This window comes from Pteropus alecto, unplaced genomic scaffold, assembly GCF_000325575.1.
Source record: "Pteropus alecto unplaced genomic scaffold, ASM32557v1 scaffold13, whole genome shotgun sequence".
In the NCBI taxonomy this organism is placed as follows: domain Eukaryota; kingdom Metazoa; phylum Chordata; class Mammalia; order Chiroptera; family Pteropodidae; genus Pteropus; species Pteropus alecto.
Genome location: NW_006434373.1, coordinates 1111117 through 1132087, shown reverse-complemented (window position 1 = coordinate 1132087; position 20971 = coordinate 1111117). Strand labels below are relative to the sequence as shown.

General features: G+C 42.7%; 1 protein-coding gene across 4 annotated transcripts in view; it reads left to right on the top strand.

The window, feature by feature from the left end:
• ATP11A (ATPase phospholipid transporting 11A) overlaps window positions 1-20971 on the top strand; it is a 142565-nt gene that overhangs the window by 29292 nt on the left and 92302 nt on the right. The window contains exon 1 of one of the 4 annotated variants that reach the window (XM_025045005.1): window positions 2069-2116. The exons of the other annotated variants lie outside the window; for them this stretch is intronic. Coding sequence (XP_024900773.1) covers window positions 2084-2116 — 33 coding nt within the window. The 5' untranslated portion in view covers window positions 2069-2083. Of the gene's footprint in view, window positions 1-2068; window positions 2117-20971 lie in introns of those variants that run through there. 4 annotated transcript variants of the gene reach the window in all.

Below are 20971 nucleotides of genomic sequence, written 5' to 3'. Positions count from 1 at the left end.
GGACTATGTAAAATGGAGTCATTTTAACCAACCTGCTAAAATTAACACAAAGGTTGAGGCACAAGGGAAGTCTCCATTCTTATTCTAACGAGCCTGATAACTTAAACTTTTTTGAATTTTCCAATTCTGCATCAATACCTGGTTATATATCTAGACCTCTAGAAAACCTTCTGATTGCTTCATGAAGGTGGCCTATATTCAGGCCATCTGACATACATTATCCAGACCACCAGGTATGACCAGACCTCTTGGCACCCATCCTCCAAACCTTCTAACATCCATCCTCCAGACTGCCTGACACTTGACTGATAACCATCCTGGAGCAGTTCAGAAGCCAGGAATGCAGGACTGATTCTTCTCAAGAATGTACTTTTTACCAAAAGATCCCTTAACTTTTCTTTCTTCTTCAAAGCTCTCTGGTTCTTGCCTCATTGGGTTTCCAGTGTACAGTTCCTAAAACCCATGAATAAATCTTTATCATTTATTTCTAACCAAAGCCTCCTGATTCATTTATACTCTGTAGACACCAGGAACAGCCAGATGGAAGACATGCGGAGGGCCAGGTATGGTGAAGGCCTACGGAGCTTCCATTTTCTCTCCAAGTGCACCACCCTCCCCTAGGTTCCACATGTTTATCAACTCAGAAACTCTGAGCCCTATCCTTTTGGGTCATTACGGAGGCTTCATTACATTGTCACGATTGATTAAATCATTGGCTGTTGGCAGTTGATTCAGCCATCAGCCCTTTCTCCCTTCTAGGAAGTCAGGAGGTTAGATTGAAAGTTCCTACCCTATAATTAAGTGGTTGGTTCCCTTGGCAACCAGCCCAAGTCCAAAGGGTCCATTCTAAACTTTACCTTATTAACATAACAAACACTTTTTTGCCCTAGTCACTTAGGAAATTTCAGGGGTTTTAGGAGCTCTGTGCCAGGAACAGACTAAGACCAAACATACATTTATCATAAATCACAATATCACACAAGGCAAATGTCACAATCTCCCTACCCCTCGGCCCGGTGGAGTGTATAGTTGCAGCCTGTGGCTATGAAATACCCAGCCCTAGAGGTCTCCAGAGATCTTCCAGAATGCAAGGAGCCTCTGTTTGTGGAGAGGGACTAGGGACAGTGTCCCCAAGGATGGTCTGTTGGTTACCCAAGTCTTTGAGGTTTGAGATGGGTTGTCCATCTCAGGTGGGTGTGAGGGTGAGGAAGATGAGGCTTGGTCTGGGGAGGCAGGGCGACACAGGCAGCCACCCGCTGCCACGGCTGGCCAGGGTCCCAGGGCCTCGATGCTGGCTATGAATTCAGGGTTCCCATAACACTCTTAGGTTCAATATTTTACTAGAAAAACTCTCAGTTCACTGAAAGCACAAATCTTACCATTCCAGTTTTGTTATAAAGGACACAAGTCAGCATCAGCCAAATAGAAGCAATGCAGCGGGGTCTGGAAGGAGTGCAAGCTCTTGCACCCCCCCTGTGGGTGGGTCAGGGCTGTCACCCTCCCAGCACTTGATGTGTCCACCCACCAGGAAGCTCCACACACACGCTTCTCACTGGCCATGTGGTTGAGCTCTTTTCCCACCCTTTATGCTCCCCAGAGAGATGGAGTGAGAGTTCCAGCCCTGTAATCAGTGTGTGGCCAGCCCCTCCTTTGAAACTGTCCAGAGGCCCACCTGAGTCACCTGAGGAGGTGTGGTCTAAAGGGGCTTGTTATGAATGACAAAAGACACTCCTGCCCTGAAGGAAATTCTGAGAGCTTTGAAGCTCTGTGCCAGGAACCAAGACAACATTCTCAGTCTGAGCATTGCTCTTTCCAAAAACTTATTCCTCGCTGCCCTTCTCCAGGCCTGCTTCGGCTTCTGCCCTGGACTGTGGCATAGCCTCTGCGCACGGCCCCCAGTTGGTCCACTGTTGATGGTTGATGCTCCTTCCTACGGGGTAGTGGCAGTTCCTGGTGGATACTTTGAACAGCACCCCTGCTCAACCCTGTGACTGTTACAGAACACGCAGACTCCTACCCTTCTTGGGAGCTGATTCGGTGGAGAAGGCATCCAGGCAGCAGGTTGGGGCAGACAGGTACCTCCATGATTCCAATACCTGTGGCCTTCTACGTCAAGGTGAGTGCAGAATACTACAGGAATACAGGGGAGTGGGTGAGAGGAGGCTTCCGGGGAGGAGATGAGATCTGCATTGAGGGCTATTTCTTATTCCCACTCCTTACCAGCCTCCTTAGGCTGGCATTAAGCATCAAAGCCCTCCATCATCTCATCTCCCTGCAATCTGCCTTTCTATTTTTATTTCTTACTTGCTGCCCTACAGATACCCTCCATGTGGCAACCTAAGTGGACCATCCGCATTTACCTCAGTTTACCTAAGTACCTCATAGAAAATTTGCATGTAGTAAGTGCTCAATCGGTTTAATGACCCTAAAGACCAAGTACACATAGTTTTTCCTCTCTGCATAAAATTAGAATACAGTGATGTAATAACAAGGTGAATTAAGTCTGGACCCAATTCCACTGCGGGAGGAAGCGGGGTGCAGACAGTCCCCCACACATCCAAGCAATTCTCTGACACTAACCTGAGAACGAGGGACTCGGGAGCTGGAGGGGTGAAGGGCTGGGGTCCAGCAAGATGTCAAAGTGGATGGGAGGAGCAGAAGTGGCCAAGATGAGTCCCACTGTCAGCTGTGGCTGAAGGACATCGAACCTGAGAACGAGGGACTCGGGAGCTGGAGGGGTGGAGGGCTGGGGTCCACCAAGATATCAAAGAGGATGGGAGGGGCAGCTGTGGCTGAAGGACATCACGGTATCCAAGAATTCAATTCAATTCTGACACTACCTGGAGATGGCATTGGATCCCACAAGTTAAGGGTTCAGGCCCACGGTTCTGCCGTCCACCCCCGCCACCACCACTTCAGATGCCATTTGAAAGTCCAGGTTCTCATCTGGGCTTCTGACCTCTTGGCTATAAATCGGAGGTTCCCACAATCTAGCCTTGGGTCTGATTCATTTGGTAGAGCGGCTCACAGAACTCAGGAAAATAGTTTACTTACTAGATCACCATTTTGTTATAAAAATATACTAAGTGATAAAAGGGTGAAGAAATAAAATGGAGTCACTATAGTCAAGCTAACCAAGTAGGCTGAGGCATGAGGAAATGATTCTACTCTTGCTTTAACAAGCCTGGAAACTTAAACTTTTGAATTTTCCATTTATGCCTGGATATATATATATCCTACAGATAACCCTCTGATTACCCCCTGAAGGACTTAGGAAAGAACATTCATGTGTCTAGTCGGCCTGACATCCATTATTTAGACCACCAGACAGCTGGAAGATTATCATCTTAGACCAGTTCAGAAGCCAGGAATGCAGGACTGATTCTTCTCAAGAATGTACTTTTTACCAAAAGATCCCTTAACTTTTCTTTCTTCTTCAAAGCTCTCTGGTTCTTGCCTCATTGGGTTTCCAGTGTACAGTTCCTAAAACCCATGAATAAATCTTTATCATTTATTTCTAACCAAAGCCTCCTGATTCATTTATACTCTGTAGACACCAGGAACAGCCAGATGGAAGACATGCGGAGGGCCAGGTATGGTGAAGGCCTACGGAGCTTCCATTTTCTCTCCAAGTGCACCACCCTCCCCTAGGTTCCACATGTTTATCAACTCAGAAACTCTGAGCCCTATCCTTTTGGGTCATTACGGAGGCTTCATTACATTGTCACGATTGATTAAATCATTGGCTGTTGGCAGTTGATTCAGCCATCAGCCCTTTCTCCCTTCTAGGAAGTCAGGAGGTTAGATTGAAAGTTCCTACCCTATAATTAAGTGGTTGGTTCCCTTGGCAACCAGCCCAAGTCCAAAGGGTCCATTCTAAACTTTACCTTATTAACATAACAAACACTTTTTTGCCCTAGTCACTTAGGAAATTTCAGGGGTTTTAGGAGCTCTGTGCCAGGAACAGACTAAGACCAAACATACATTTATCATAAATCACAATATCACACAAGGCAAATGTCACAATCTCCCTACCCCTCGGCCCGGTGGAGTGTATAGTTTGAAGGAAATTCTTAGAGCTTTTAAGCTCTGTGCCAGGAACCAAGACAACATTCTCAATCTGAGCATTGCTCTTTCCAAAAACTTATTCCTCGCTGCCCTTCTCCAGGCCTGCTTCGGCTTCTGCCCTGGACTGTGGCATAGCCTCTGCGCACGGCCCCCAGTTGGTCCACTCTTGATGGTTGATGCCCCTTCCTACGGGGTAGTGGCAGTTCCTGGTGGATACTTTGAACAGCACCCCTGCTCAACCCTGTGACTGTTACAGAACACGCAGACTCCTACCCTCCAGTGCACCAAGGGAGCTTCCTGCTTTCCTGTAAACGCAGTTGGTGGCCAGGTCCCAGGTCCCGGTGCAGCCCTGAAAATAAAGGAGAAGAAGAAGAAGGCATCTCTGGAAGGAGCAGTCATCTGTGGCTGAGAGATGAAATTTGAGGCCTCTGCAGGAGAAGGTCTGGGGGCAGAGAGAGGAGAGAGGGACACTGTCTACCAGCAAGGAGAGGAGTGTATGCTTCTGGAGGGAACAGGCCTAATAATAATAGCACTTCTAAGAGCTTTTCTCAGCAAATTCCCAGATCTACCCAGTAAATGAGCCCAAAGGGGTCATTAGTCAGGCCCCAGGCTATAACTCTCTACATGGATCTTCATCTGTGTTGCCTGTGCATCCCTCTTAACCTGTTAGCTGGTGGTGTGCCCCTACTAACCAGTTAGCTGGTAGTAGCATGCTGATGCTCGGACGGCAAGGAAGAGGGAAAATCAATTGGCTGTAGCTTTGCAAACTGGAAGAAAAGTTCACTTATTTTGGCATTTGAAGGGCTCGGGAGGAGAAAGCGGTGGTGAAGAGTATTACAAAATTATTACGCAATTACTGTGTAAACGTGAAGCTTAAAGAGTTCATGTCTTGAGAAGACAAAAGTCCTAATCAAAATTAAAAATGCCACCCCTAACACTACTGTATTTCCTTAGAACGTACAAGTAGAAAGGCTTGGGACATGGGAGACTCTTGTAGAAAACTTTTGGGACATTGCAAGTTTTTAAAATTTAATGCGCACCTTTAGAACTCTTGCATCTGTCTTCTATGAATTTACTAAAATAACGGTATTATAGGTGTCGATGAGCCTGAACTCTGTTTCTGGTGATAACTTATTGCTCTATTTCTAGCAAGTGTAACTCTGTATTTATTCTCTTTATTCAACCAATAGTAATTACTGAGCCCACTGTGGACCAGGTATCCATAGTTGCTAAGAATACTGAAAATAAGAATTGGTCTCTTTCCTCTAGAATTTAAAATCTAGTGGGAGAATTGAGCAAAAGGCTACTTTTCAAAAAATATGATAATTGACACATCACCACAGAGAGTGTGCTTCTGTTCTTTGCATGCAAAGGAGTTATGTCATGTTAAGTGGAAGGGGTTTTACAAAGTATGAAGACACTGCCCAGCCCCATGCCTGGGGTGCCGGCACCCTGAGACAGCCTGTTTTACTGAGGGCGGCTGGGCTGGGGGCCTTCATCTCACACTAACTCATGTTTCTAGGAGGAAACTCCCACCCGTCCTAGGACAGCCAGTCTCAGTCTTTTCAGTTGATGCTGGGGTTAGATAAGTAACTAGGGCTGCAGGGGCATTTGTTAGAGGTGAGTCCAAGCTTCTCATGTTCTTTGCACAAGTGATTTCTCTCTTTAACGCATAACTTGAAGTCAGTAATAATTACACTTAAGGTTCTAGCAAGGGCCTTTGTCTGATGAGCAAAGGAAAAATATCTCTTTTTCCTACTTTTTTCCTAGATCGGGGTTGACACACTTTTTTGGAAAAGAGTAAATCTTTTAGGTTTATGGGGCTTAAGCATTTAAAATATAGTAAGTATTTTAGGCTTATAGGGTTACATGCTCTGTGGCAATGAATCAACTCTGCTGTCTTCAGGAAAGTGGCCAAGGACTATATGTAACAAATGAGTGTGGCTGTGTGCCAATCAGACTGTGTTTACAATGTAGTCTCCTGCCTTTGTCCTAGACTAAAGGAGTGGCTGTTGGCCCATGAACTTGGTGACCCCTCCTCCCTTGCTTGGCACCTGTGTCACGTCATCAGTATCCATGTAGCTTGAACTACAAATATTACTTATCGCTTACCTCTGGTGTTTGTTTTCTCCATCTTTAACTTGATATCCTTATTGATTGGTTGGACTTATTGGATGGGTAATACATACACATGGTTCAAAATTCAAATGTGAAAGACAAGCATGCACTGAAAGTCTCCCTCTCACCTCTGTCCTCTGGCCACCAGCCTCCCCCCAGGAGGCCACCTCCAGGTTCTGCTGGAGCTTTCTCCAGATGCAGAGAGATGAGTGAGTACACACACATATTTAGATGATGGGAAGGTTTGGCCAAAGCAAGTTTTCAGACTGGCAGCATTTGGGGTGCTTTGTTATGTAATGGATTTAAAGCAAGGACTTTTCTACCCTCTTAAAGTCCAGGATAGAGACCAATCATCTTAAGATTGGCAACATCTTTGTTAGGTTAGCATCCAGGATGGTCCAGGGTGCAGATAATCCTCCAGTCTGATTGAGGCATGACTTGCTGTGGCATGCCACTCCGTGATTGATCAGATACCGCTCTCATAACTCAGTGTTACTGAGTTCACATTTTCCTCCCTGCAGCCTTCATGGGTTTATCTTGGCTCTGTCCGCTGAAGTGGCACAGGAGTCCATTCGTCTTCTGCCACACCAGCCTTTGCAGAGTCCAGTGTGTCTGCGAGTGAATAACGTCAGAAAGACCGCCACGGCGCCCAGCTATTCTTAGGTATCTTGCTATCTTTAGCTGATACAGTCAGGCCACCATGAGGCCAGCAGGCAGCCCTCCTCATGGGAGGTTTAAGGAAATTGTGAGGCTGGTTCATCGCCTCTCAGAAAGGCAGCACAGAAAACCTGGGATGCTCTATTTTGGAAACTCTTGTAAACAGCTAGTTTGATCAGTAATGAATTTGATTTGAAGCAAATTGGGAAAAAATGATCACTCCTAAATGGCTCCTAAATATGATTTGGCAAATACTTTAGATATAACAGTAATCCATGCTTCTCTGTTGGGCAACATTTATACTTAAGAAAATTAAAAGCCTAATTCTTAGTTACAGATTTGTATCTCGGGGGCAGGATACAGAGGCCATCACATTTCTCATCTTCTGTTTCCATTTTTAAGTGTGTGTTCCTGAGGACGGTGGAGAGGCGTGTTCCTTCGCGGGAAACAAGATAACCTGTGGGAAACCTCGGTGGCTATAAACATAGACAGTGGAACGTGGGGATGTCCTTGGGCCAGCCACCCCAGAGTGGAAGGAAATCGCAGAGTAAAATGGCGATGCCTCAGGGTTCAAGCTGCTGAATCTCTGCATTAGTGGCAACCTGGGCGGCCTTCCTCATGAAGTCTTGGGATTTATTTACTGGGTTGTATTGTGCATAGATCTGGGATGCCCACTGAAGCCTGTGGGAGGAGAGGCATTGATGAGGGAACGTGAGGATAGCAAATTCCTGATATATGACAGTTCATTCTCAGCAAGATCACATGAGCACACAATGTTTTGTAATTTTGTACCAATCTCAAAATTTAAGTGTGATATCAATTATCTCCTCCCTCAAGAGAAGTACATATTCACTCTTTATACATCACTGGTCTTTAGTAATAAAGTAAGACAATTAGCTATAGTGAAGATGTTGGAGCTCACGTGCAGGTTTGTGGTGGACGGGATTACAGAGGTAGGTTCCCAGTGGGAGACCTACAGACAGGGTTCTAGAGGTGGGTTTGGGGTGAGGAGGGTACAGAGGTGGGCTCACAGTGTGGGAAGTCAGAGCTCAGGCCTCCCACTTGGGGCCTGAAGTTCTTCCCAACACAGAGTTGCCCACCGGACCGAGCAGGGAAACCCAGGCTCGGGTCAGATTAAATCTTTGTAAATCATTCTATACGGGGGTGAGAGGTTTTCAAATATTTGAAGGGAAGTTCCTGTAAAATTTTCAAGGAGAAGTTAATAAATATTTCCTGGTTTGTTTATACAAATTTTCATTAGGGTACGTAGCTACTCAAAGACCACCCCTCACTTTAGGATTTTATCCAATACCAGAGGCAATTGGGTTCTTCGAGAAAAAAATCTAATATGTCAGATGGTGAGGGTTTAAAAGGAGCAGGAACTGATAAAGGGCGGAATCGGAGCTGTGTAGCGCAAGCTGTTACAGGGGAGTTTTCTAAATTGTTGGAAATGAAGGAAGTAAGTGGGCTTTTAAACAGTATTTTCTCATGGGAGGATTGTTATGTTTATTACACGTTCTTTCTTAAATAAAACATAAAATGTTTTAAAATTAGCTTTATCACAAAGTAAAGGACAAATGCCATCTAAGCTAAGACAGAAGCTAAATTTCAGAACTCTTATCACGACAGCACAACACGTACTTAACGCACTTTTGTTTCCCAGCCAGAATCTCTCTGCCTGCATCTCATCCTGCCATCTGAGTTTCCCGTAGTTCATAATCAATTGCCTACTTTAGAAAATCTGAGATATATATTCTGTATATGTGGGCTGGACTGAACTAGGTTTGTCACCAAGGAATTTGTAATAACCAGAAGTTTAAGACGAAAGTAAAATTTCTTGTCTTTATTTCTAATCTGCAAACTAAAAAAGTGAGTCTGGGCAGAGATGAGGTTTCAAGTGCCTAGCTGGTCACCTTAGCCATCAAAGGTAGGTTCCTCCTCAGGCCGTCTGGACAGCCAAATTCCCTGACTTGGACTGAAAGTGAATTTACTAACATGGGCAACAAGCACGACCCAGCTAGCCAATGCTTGTCCTCTGCACAGTCTCCTTTTTATGATTTTGCAGCTTTCCAGGTGAACAGCAATATGCATTTGTCTTTTTGTCAATGACATGTTGTTTTTCTTGGCACAACAAAAACTCTCCTCTATCCTGCACTTGGTGCACTCTGCCCCACTGTTGCATGTGGGATCGTCATCAAGAGCGTTTGGGGGATAGCCTGGGCTTCCTCCTGAGCTAGTAACTCCAATCGTTGAGCATTATTTTAAATAGACCTCAATTTCTAGATTATAGTAGAAGTAGTATGAGCCATTGATGCTACTTGGCCGGGAGGTTGGACTGATGAAGAACTGTTAATGAGGAGTTCTAGTCTTCTTTCTTTCAGGAAGGATTTGAAGTAGCTTATGCAATTAAATGCAACATAAAGCAGGACATTTTTTTAAAAAAAAAAGAATGTTATCAGACAGTTGCTACTGTTAGCTCTTCATTTTCTGGCAGTTATAGTGAAAAAAAAAAAAAAGGACATGCCCATCAGGGTCTGATAAGTCATTCTATATATTTATTTGGCAAAATAAACTTTTCCATTCAAGGGAGAAGTAATTATAAAAGGACACTGGGAATCTAAATACTATAAATTGTGATTTTTGCTGTTACCAAGATGTTCAGATTAAGCCTTTCTTTAGATAAAAATTGATTTCTTTGAGTATGCTAAAGGCAGGGCACCCTCTACATGGTTATTAGACTTTGCTTTATAGTTCTCTGAATTCATACAATGTTTGATATTAGAGAACCCACGTAAGTCATTTTTTGAGGTTTTTGGCAATAGACCCTGTTCTCCAAGTATTTTATTTGTATGAATTTATAAGTTCCAAGATTTTACATTTACTTACTATAAATCCAGTGAGAAAGTGAGACTTTAATAAATACAAAATTTGAAGGTGGAGGTTTTGATACCCGTTGGAGTCAATCTCTATTTCTAGGCTTTCTTTTGGTTGCTTGTATGGAGAAAATCTTTGCTGACACAGGTGAGTAGTTGTAAAGGGCAGATTTTAGAACCATTTTCTTTTCAGTCTAAACACTTCTTGAACCGTGAGAGAGGCATATATTGAGCTTAATTCTCTAACGGCTGCTTGAAATCACCTAACAGTTGCCTGAATTTCTAAACATAGAAGTCAGTCAGAAGTCTGCTAAATTGGATACAGTGCAGGAGAAGCATTACCTCGCCCATATGCATCCATTCGCTTGTTGCATGTTTGCCCTTGTGTTTTGATGTAAGCATGTGCAGAGCAGTGCACCACACCTTGCCTTGCAGAGTCACTTACATGGAGCCCCGTCCAACTACCCTGGGTTTGAGTAGGACTGTATCAGTTAGCAAATATTTGACCTTTGGCAAGTTATTTAGTTTTTCTTAGCCTCGGTTTTCTTGTCTATAAGTGGGGGTTATAATAATACCTTCTTCATGAGACTCTTAAAATGATTAAATGAGAATATATGTAAAACAGTTAGATAGTATCTGACAGATAGTAAGAACACAAAAAGTATTAGCTAATTTTATAGGGAAAAGTATGTTTAATGGGATAACATGCCTTTCTCCTGAGATAGCAACTTCAACAATTGAGCATTATTTTGGCTTCACCTCAATTTCTAGGAAAAAATATAAGTAACATAAGCCAATAATGCCACTCAGCTAGGAGGGTCAAGCTGATCAAGGAAAAGACTGCTAGTTGGGAATTTTAGTCTTCTTTCTTCCAGTAAGGGTTTGAAGTAGCTTCCTGGAATTATTTAAATGATCTATTAGGCAATACCTAGTGTTGGTAAGGATATGGAGCCATTGGAACTTATATGTACACTGTTTGTGGGAGTATGAACTGAGAACCACTTCAGACAACTGGTTGGCAATATCCAGTAATGTTAAATATCTGCGCCTGGAAACAATCCATTTGTCAACATAAGAAAAAAAAATAATAATTCATGATATATTCGTACAGTAGCATAGTACACATGAAATAAAATGAATGACCAACACCCGTGACTCTCACAGACCTAGGATGAAGCTAAAGAAGCCAGGCAGAAAGAGCACACATTCTTCAATTTTATTTAAATAAAGTTCAAACCGGGCACAGAGGTCATGATGCCAGTCATTCTGGTGGGAATGGCTGGGACTAGCAGGAGGAGCTTCTTGGGACAGAGGTGATGTTCTTTTTCTTGATCCAGTTCTGGGCACCCTGCTGAAGGCTGGGCTGCACGGACGCTTTATGTATGTGACTTTTCAATGGAATGTTCATTAAAATGTAGCATAAGTCATATGGAATATTCATTAAAATATAGTCGATGGAATGTTCATTAAAATATAGCATAAGTCAACAGTATCATAGAGAAACCTCCAACAGGGACAGGTGCTAGGGAATGATGGGCTTCGGGCAGTGTCACAGTTTTAAACTGAATGGTGATGCTGGCTTCACTGAGCTAATGGGAGTACAGACTTGAGGAGGGGAGGGAAGGGAACTTGTGCACGTCTAAGGGGAGGTGGTCCTAGTGAGGATTATCACTTGCCACGGCCTTGAACTGTGAACAATGAGGAATGTGGAGTGGCTGGAGCAGTGAGTGACCAGGAGAGCCCTGGGCAGTAAGGCGAGGGAGGTCACGGGGCCTCACACATGTCTCACTCTTACTCTGAGTAGATGGGAAACCCTGGAGGATTTGGGGGGGATTTTTGGAAATGAGCTGAACCGTAAAGAGTCACTCTGGCTGATGTTGAGAATAACGCAGGGGTCAGGTGGCAGCAGTTCCTAGTGTTGTACTAGTTCTGCAGCGATTGGTGGCACTCCTGAGTCTACTCTTCATAATTGGTTCACTGCAGTGCCAGAAAATGCTGCTTCTAGTATGACCTTTTAGAACTTTCTAAGTGGCCTAAGACTGGCCATTTCCACTTCTTCCTGGAACTAAACTGTTGTCAAAGCCTTCCAAAGCTCTCATGCCTTGTGAGGGCCAGCTTTCCAAAGCAGGGCTTGGAGGTAATAACTCCAATCATGTTGTTAGTTTGTGACTGAAAGCATTAGCAACTCAGAAAGGCATTTAGTCTTCTCTTCAGTGAGTATTGAACAGACTTGTGTGGCATTTACATTGTGTATCAACAAAGAGGTGATTGAACATGAGAACAGAGAATAGGGAGGGAGAAGAGGCAGCCATCACCCATCTCCTGCAGTTGTTGGTAGGAAAGTCTTTGCAGGTGATGGAAGGAGGGGTAGGCTAGCTGAGCTGATGGCCTGGCCTTGTCCTGGGGAAAGGTTTCGGATGAAGGAGGAGGGTGTGTGCTGGGAACACTGAGCATGTCTGCTGGAGTGGGAAAGGCACGAATTACTTTGAAACCAGCCTGCCAGTGTGCATGTGTGCTAGCTTTGTCCTGGGCCAGGCTGGGTACCCTGGCCAGGTGCTAAATCTCAGCCATCAAGGCTGGAGTTCTGCTTGTAAGGGAGAGAAGGAGGCCTCATGGGAGCCATCTGGCACACTGCCTACTCGGTTCCACCACATATAGGAGATATTACAGGATTTGGCCAGCTAGAGATTCTGACGCCTGCCAAGGTTTTCAAGCCTGTTCCAGATGTGGAAAAGATTGTCATCTTTTTAAGGCTAGTTTCCCCCACGACACACGTCTCATAGGAAAAAACTGTAAGGTGTGCACTGCTTAAGTTAAAAGAAAAAGTGTCCCTCAGAAATTTCCTCTAAAGTGTGTGGTTTATATTTAGCTTTATTTATATTGAACTTTATTTAACTTTAGACCTTTCTGCTAAATAATCACTTTCTTGGAGAATCCAAAGGAGGAGAACTTTTAGAATTAAAAGAATATCACATTCACTGTGGGTCTTTCCAGAGAAGAATTCTTAGGATTTATCACATTCTCCATGAGTTTACCATTTACGAATTTAAGTCTTTGCAGTTGTTTAAGATGTAAGAATAAAGTTTAACAGGTAGACATGTGCATTCTTTTGAATCTGCAGTCATGGGACTGAGAGAGAATAGAGATAGAAACTGAAGCTATAAAGACGACTATAAAACTATGCATTTCAACATACAACCACTGAATTTGGTATTTTTAACTTTGTCTTCCCAATTTACTATGAAGTGTATTCTAAAACAGTAGCATTAAAAAAACTGGGATACAAAATTTATAGCATGTATGAATATGGTCAAAAACAAAGGCAAAGGGAATATGCTAAAATGAAATGAATATATATGGGTCAATTGTCTTTATTATCCAGACTCTCTATAAGATTTTAATATCTTCATAAGAATAACTAGAAAACAAAGTGAAAGGACCCCATTTTTCTGTGTTTCTGGCAGCATAGTTGGTGGTAAAGGCTGTGGGGCCAGATTTTTTTGCACAAATAAACTCATAAGATGTTTAATATGCCTCATCTTTTAAGACTAGTATAATTATATTGATGATTATTAAAAACCTTACAAAGCTGTGAGAATTAAATAAATTGCACATGTAAAGTGCTTAGAATAGTGCCTTATAATCGCTAAACATTCAACTGTATTAATAATGTTACCATAAATTTTAGTTTTCTAAAAGGCAGTGCTATGGGGATTTTATGAGCAAATTTTATTTTTTATCATGGAAATGCAAGTTTGTGGGTAAGTGCACTAAAATAAATTTCAGCTTGAATAATATCAGCTAAAACTACCTTTAATTCGAAATCTTTCTTGAGTGGACTCTGGCCTCTAGCAGAAATATTTGCAAAGTTAAGATAAAAACACTTTATCCATTGCATGGCTGTGGCATTCAATAACCTTTTAGAAGAAACTTTTAAAGTGAATCATAGCCCAGGGCTCCAGAAAAAGTTTTCCATAGAGAAGAAATGGTTTTGTAAATCTCGGCAGATGAGGCATGCTTCCCTGGAAACTCATTTTCAACATAACTGGGTTACATTGTCACAACCTATTTGTCCCCATACAAGCAGTTCCTAATGGAATCACCTGATGTATTATTGATCGATCCCCATTCCAGCTGCTGACATCAAGTTGCATTGAACATTGTTCAGGATGAATTTTAATTTATCCAAAATGGATTCGATGCATTGTAAGTGTGTTTTCTGGATTTTGTAGTTGTTTGAGAACCAAATGAGGAAAAGATGGAGCTGGATTGAATGATTTTTACGTGGGATTTTGTCTTTTTGTTTTAGGTCAGTGTTTTTAAGAATATAAAGCTGAAACAAACAATGTTTGTTTGAACTGTTTCCGTGGGCCTTATAATTTTGGAGGGTGAGGACTGAGGAAAAGAAGGGCTGGGAGCTATAGTGTGGGGTGGGGGTGAGACCAGGTAGCCATAGGGAGGAGGGAGCTGTAGTGGGAAAGCAGCTCATCTGGCCAGGTTCTGAGGCAGGTGAGAGCTCTTGGGGCAGCTGCCATTGGAGGAGGGCAGTGGGTGCTGGTCGGAGTCCTGTCTTGCCTTTCAGGTGGCCAGGCTGGCAGGGGTGGGGAGAGGAGCCAGCAGGAGGGTTGCGGCGACCCTGAGTTCTTGGCCAGGCTGGAAGTGCTGTCCACGTGCCGGCTGGCTGAGCCCCAGCGCTCAGTCCAGCTTCCTCCTGTGCTCTGAAGGAGTGTGAGTCCACACACCTTAGTGATGAACTCTGGCGGATCACAGACAGTGCTCCCTAACTGGGCCTGGTACCACCCCGGACACAGCATGGGTATTTAAGAAAGGCCTTCTCCAACTGATGTTTGTCCCCATGAGGAGAGCAAAGTCAGACTTCTAAGGTCCCTTCTGCTCCCAGCCACAGCTAGTCAAGTGGACTGTCAGTCTCCGGGCCCCTGGCCCTCAACCACTCAGCCTTTCATGCAGGTGCGGTCACTCACACCCACCCAGCACAGCACGTGCCCCCGCACGGCCTCTGCCTTTTTCTTTCTGGAGCTCCTAAAGCGACAGCAGCCCTGCTCCTAAGGTCATTGTACCCCCGGTGCTCCTAGTTCTTTCTCCTATCTATCCATGGGAGAAAAGGTGAAAATGTCCCCTTCCCTACAAAGTCCCTCCCAGCTGTCCTGGGAACAGGGGTGTAGCATGAGCTCATGCATAGAATTCAGCCTCACTCTGAAAGCAAACACACTCATTTCTGATCTAGAGGGTGTTAGGGTTAAGGAGAGATTTCAAAAGTATGTGCAAGCCCATTTAGAGAATATCAACTGTTGTAATGTGGCATTGACATCAGAGTTACTCTGACTGGGACAGGCACAGTCTACAAAAAATGACACTCTGGCATTACCTCCCACATTGAGGTGTGTCTGAAACACCAGCTTCAGCATGGCGTCAATGCTCGGAAAATGGATCAGTTGAAGGAAGAGGTCCTTTGTGGGGACCCTTTTGGGAACAGTCCTGGAGCAGAGGCACTATGGGTTTTGAGGCATTAGCACTGAGTGTCAGAGTTTCTCATCCTATAGAGGCTTATAGCAGTGGCAGTGTCTGGTTTATATTTGTGGGTGCTACGGTAAACTTGACTTTAGCACTGCTTTTAGTTGCTAGAGAACCAAAAGTGAGAAAAGGAAAAACTAAAACTGCACTCCGTGTAAAAATGATACTAATTACAATAATTCATGCCAATTACCCCGGGGCATAATAACAACTTCCTTTCTCATGAACTACCAGACTCACTTTGTTTTATTTTATTTTGACAATATATTCCACATATAACGGCCAGCCTTCACCATCGGCCCCCACCATTTAGTTGCATCTCAGAGGCTCAAATACATGCTCTCAACCTAGAAATCACAAAGAACTTTTTTGCATTCTGACCCTGGAGAATGTCATGGCTTTCTATTTACAGAACATATGTTTTTTCTAATTCTCATTGCATGTACTAGGAGAGGCGAATGAAACTCGCTTAAGAATTGTCTAGAGGTTGGATAAATATAACTTACTAAATTAATTAGATTTTTAAGCTTAAGTAGCATAGTAAATAATAGTGATTGGCAGTTTTTACAGATGTAGTAGGTTTTCTGGAGAAGCTCTGGCTCTTAGGGAGAAGATTCAAAAGAACACAGTGGTGGCCGTGACCTCATCCTTCTGCCATTAACTTATTGTGGTGAGGTGCGTGGATTTTGTGGGATGAACATGACTATGTGTTTTCAGCACTACTTACTAATGTGCTAATAATGAGCATTGTCAGAAAATGGAATAGACTGAGGGAGATGTTTTCAGAACATGACTCCTTATGCCGATGCTGCAGGTTCCTTCCGGCTAATGAGTCTATGAAAATAGTTTCAGCTAACTGGTATAGTATAAGGGAAACAATGAGTCGTTATGTGTCTGCTATAGTCTCAGCACTCCCCTCTTCCCCTCCATCCCGGAGTTTAAAAATAGGCCCATCAATCATCCAGAGGGTTTATTTTGATTTGAAGAATTTGCGAAGGACTCTAACCAGGAGTCTGAAAGAGGAAAGGGTGGGGGAGCTGTTTATATAGTATTTGGTGGTGACTGCACCAGTGGTATAAGTTATGGGTGAAGCCAGTTTTCACATTTTAAAAATATTTTGGCCTAGTGTGGAAAGTGGTCCTTTTAGTCCTAAAACTACTAAAATTGAACTAGACCTCCAAACAGTGAATTTTGCTGCTTGCCTCTTTCAAGTAAGAGATGCCTTCCTCTTTGGCACAGTTTGTCAGTTGGCAAGAAAATTAATAAAAGAACCAGGAAGTATCACTATCTTTTAACCTGATGCGATTTAAGTGTTTTTATTTTTCTCTGTGTTGATTTCCTCTGAAAGACAGTTTCAGAGACAGTTTTTTGTACAGTCATAAAGGACCTTGATCTCCCCATTTGGTGACCTCTGGACACATTTCTCCTATAAAGGTGGTGAAGCGTTATTGTGGTTAACAGTTTACAGCCAACACTCCCCCTCGCCCTCTGCTCACCACTCCCGCCCTCATCCAGTGACCTGCTGCACTTGCGAAGTTCACTGAACTGCAGTCATCTGTCATCTCCCTATGTTCAGATGTTTTGCTTTTGCCAGAAATATGCATTTCTTCATGCTTCTTCACCTGGCCAACTCTTAGTCATCCTAGTAAATAAAGTGCAGTGTAGTGTGTCCCCCATATACTCAGCTGTAGTTAGAGACATGTTAAATTAAACATTAGGAACATTTTTAAATTTAAACCCTACAAACTATGATTACAGGAAACACAAAGGCCATGTTGTTCTTTTCCAAATATGTTTAGAACTTTAAATGCACCCTCTAGGGCAGGAGTCCCCAACCCCCAGGCCTCGGACCCATACCGGTCTGTGGCCTGTTAGGAACTGGGCCACACAGCAGGAGGTGAGCCGCGGGCCAGCTAGCGAAGCTTCATCTGTATTTGCAGCCACTCCCCAGCACCAGCATCAGCTCCACTTCAAATCATTAGATTCCAGATTCCCATAGGAGCACCGGACCCCGGTGCCAAACAGGTTGGGGGCCGCTGCTCTAAGGGACATGTCTAATGCTGCTAAATTGCTTTAAGATGAATTTCAGCACGTAGAATCAGCTTTAGCCCAAGGTAGGACATACATTTAAATTCTTTAAAATAAGTAAGATTATGTTTGAAAAAGTCATCCTAAATTACAGTGTTTCAAACGAAGTGAAAGGAGTGTGATTTAAAACTATAACTTTGATAGTTTATCAGATAGTAAAGAGGCAGATTTAATCCAGAGGAAAGATCATGGATAAACTGATAGAATGACAACAAACGTACTATTTCCCAAGCACTTTCCCTTGATCCCACGCCCCATCCCAGTTCTTCCTTCCATCCATGTTCACGACGTTCAGTCAGTTAAGTTTATGAAAAGCTGTGATGGTGTAAATCTCTTCTTGATATTTTTCTGAGATATGAAGTTAACACTCTAACTAGATTAGAGGTAGGGAGATAAGATTGCCTAATTGGAAACCTACAGAGGGTTTGTATTGAAAATTTGCAGATGGGTTTTATATCTGATGTCCAGCAAGCTGTTTACTAAAGGGTAATGTTTCAGTGCATGAATATAAGATTGAGGAATTATCAGTCTTCAGCCCTGGTGCTGGCGAGGTTCCATGACTCCTCAGCTGTCCATCAGGAGGCATCTTATTCTGTCTTTCCTCCAGAACCACGCACTCATGTTTGTGGCCATGTCCGTTGTGTCCCTCAGGAATGTGGCCTGCCTTGGTCTGGACACACAGGTTGTGATTACAGAACACATTTGTTGTACTCTATAGGTGCAATCTTTCCTCCTTAACTAAAAAGGAAAAGCCATAAAACAAAAATGAGATTTTATGTAGCACTGGCTTTGTCTAACTGCTGTTAAGGGTTTTTTGTTTTCTGTTTTTTAATGTTACTGTTTCTTGAGACTCTTCTATGACCCCAACTTAAAGCATGTGATCATAATACTTCAGTTGCAGTCTTTGCCCCTGCAGATGAGCTGCTTAGGCTCTCCAGGCCTCTGTTTCTTCAACTCTGAACCGAAGATAATAAGAATACCTCTGGGAGTGCTTAAATCAGTGCCCGGCACATCGTAATGGATCAGTATTGTTATTTTACCGATGGGGAAATTGGGTACAAGGTAGCTAAAAAAAAACAAAAAAAAAACAAAAAAAAACTTAGTAGTCTTGAGGTAAACTGACAACAGAATTTAGCTATCTATGATTTTAGACCAGTGTTTTAAAATATGGAGTGTCATCACCACTCAGATAGTCGTTCGTTCTTTTATTCGGTTAGTAGTCATGTGAATGTTTAATAAGTACTGAGAACTTGCTGTGTACCCCAGTATGCAGAGGATAAAAAGATATGCAATAAATAAATATCTTTTAAAATTTTTGTTTATAATGTATACATGTTCTTAGTCATATAATATATACATGTTCTTAGTCATACATTAGAATCGTATAAGATGCTAAAAAAAAAAAAAAAAAAAAAAACCCAGGCCCCACCCCAGTTAGATTAGAAACTCTGAGAGACAGGGCCCAAACATTATTATTTTTTTTTAAATAATTTTTTAAATTGTAGTAAAGAACATACAGCATGAAACTTGCCATCTTAATCATTTTTAGGTGTGTAGGGCAGCGGTGTTAACTCTAGTCAGGTTTGTGGGCAGCTGGTCTCCAGAACTTTTTTGTCTTGCAAACCTGAAAGCCTATACCCATTAAACACTAACTCCCCACTAAGTTCCCCACACCTTTCTACTTCTTGTCTCTATGAATCTGACAACTCTAGGCACCTCATATGAGTGAGATCATATAATATTTGTCTTTTTGTGACCGGCTTATTTCACACAGCATAATGTTCACAAGGTTCATTCATGTAGCATGTGTCAGAATTCCCTTCCTTTATAAAGTGAATAATATTCCTCTGTGTGGATATACCATATTTTATTTATCCATACATCTACTGATGAACATTTGGGTTTCCGGAGCTTGTCTACTTTTAATAATACTGCTATGAACATGGGTGTACAAATATTTCTTTGAGATCTTGCTTTCATTTCTTTTGGATACATACCCAGAAGTGGGACTGCTGGATCATATGGTCATTCAATGCTTAATTTTTTGAGGAACTTCCACACTGTTTTTCACAGCGGCTGCACCATTTTATATTCTCACCCACAGTGCACACTTTCTCCACAACCTGCTGACTCTTGTTTTTATTTATTTTTTTATAGCATTCATTCTAATGTGTGTTAGGTGATGTCTCATTGCAGTTTTGATGTGGATTTCTCTAATAATTAGTGCTGTCGAGCACGTTTTCATATGCTTATGGACCATTTGTATATCTTCTTTGCAGAAATGTGTATTCAAAGTCCTTTATCCGTGTTTTTTTTTTTAACTGGGTGATTTATTATTTTTGTTGTTGTTGTTGAGTTCTATTGGTATTGTTTTTTTAAAAGCTTCCTGAATGGTACTGATGTGCTGCTGGGTTTAAAAACCACTGATCTGGATGGAAAACAATTACATAAGTAATAGGTCTGATCTTAGATCATGGTTATATGCCATAAGACACATTGAGTGTTCAGAGTTTGGGGGAGAGGGTGGAGAATATCTCTGGACCGATCAGCTGCAGGAAGCTGGATCACTGCTGCACACATTGACCGGGAGGTGCTTAGCAAACAAGTGTTCAGTTCAGAGTCGGGGCAGGGTGTGGATTTGGAAGTGGTTCATTTACAAGTGACATTTAAAGCTTGGAAATAAGTGGATCCTTGAGGGAAACCAGTTAGGGAGCAAGGGAAGGGACTCTTGATCCCCAGTCCCCAATTAGGGGCCAGCAGAAAAGCAGACACTGAAGGAGATGGTGCCAGAGAAGCCTTTGTGCAGGCCATCACCACAGACTGTGACAGGTGCTGATGAAGCCTCCTGGAGTGCCATACCATTGATTGTCAGGGATTCATTCCACTCAGCATGTGGGCTGATTATGCCAAGATACTGCAAAGGCAAAATAGTTTTTTTTGGCAGCGTTTCAAAGAAACAGTGCTTTTCTTAGAGAGTGCATTATGTGCACATTTCACAGCACCCTTGTAGCTTTTTGCAAATAAAAGAAAACAATGTGGGACTGTGCAAAAAGAAAGGATAAGACAAAATCAAAAGGATACGATGAATGTATAAAACATTTATAGGCAGAGGCTAGAAGCTATTACAGGACTCCCAAACCCAGATGGGTCTTTATTACCTTTTAATTTTGATGATCATATAGTTGACATGTTTATTCTGAGACGTAATCTCGAGTATGAATGCAATTTTTAAATTATGGGAATTTGCTCTTATTTTTGTTAATTTGAATAAACAATTGTGCTGTCAGCTAGCCAGCTACAGAGATAAAATGTGGTCAGCTCTAATTGCTAGAAGAGCTTCGAGGTCTTGCTGGTGTCTTTTAACACCTCAAATTTGTTAAGGACAACCATTACTCCCCCTGCGGTAATGCTTTTCAAGCTTTCCACATCGTGAAATGCATACAGTGCCCTGGGTAAGTGAGTGAGGCCACGTATGATGCTAATGCCCCATGACCCCAACACCTATTAGCCCTATGGCATACCAGCAGTATCAAAGTTAAGAGTAAGTTGGAATTTGTCGCCCCTGGCCCGAGCCTTCTATTTCTGATGCCACACTTTTCTTAAAAAAAAAAAAAAAAAGGAAAAACTATTTTTTA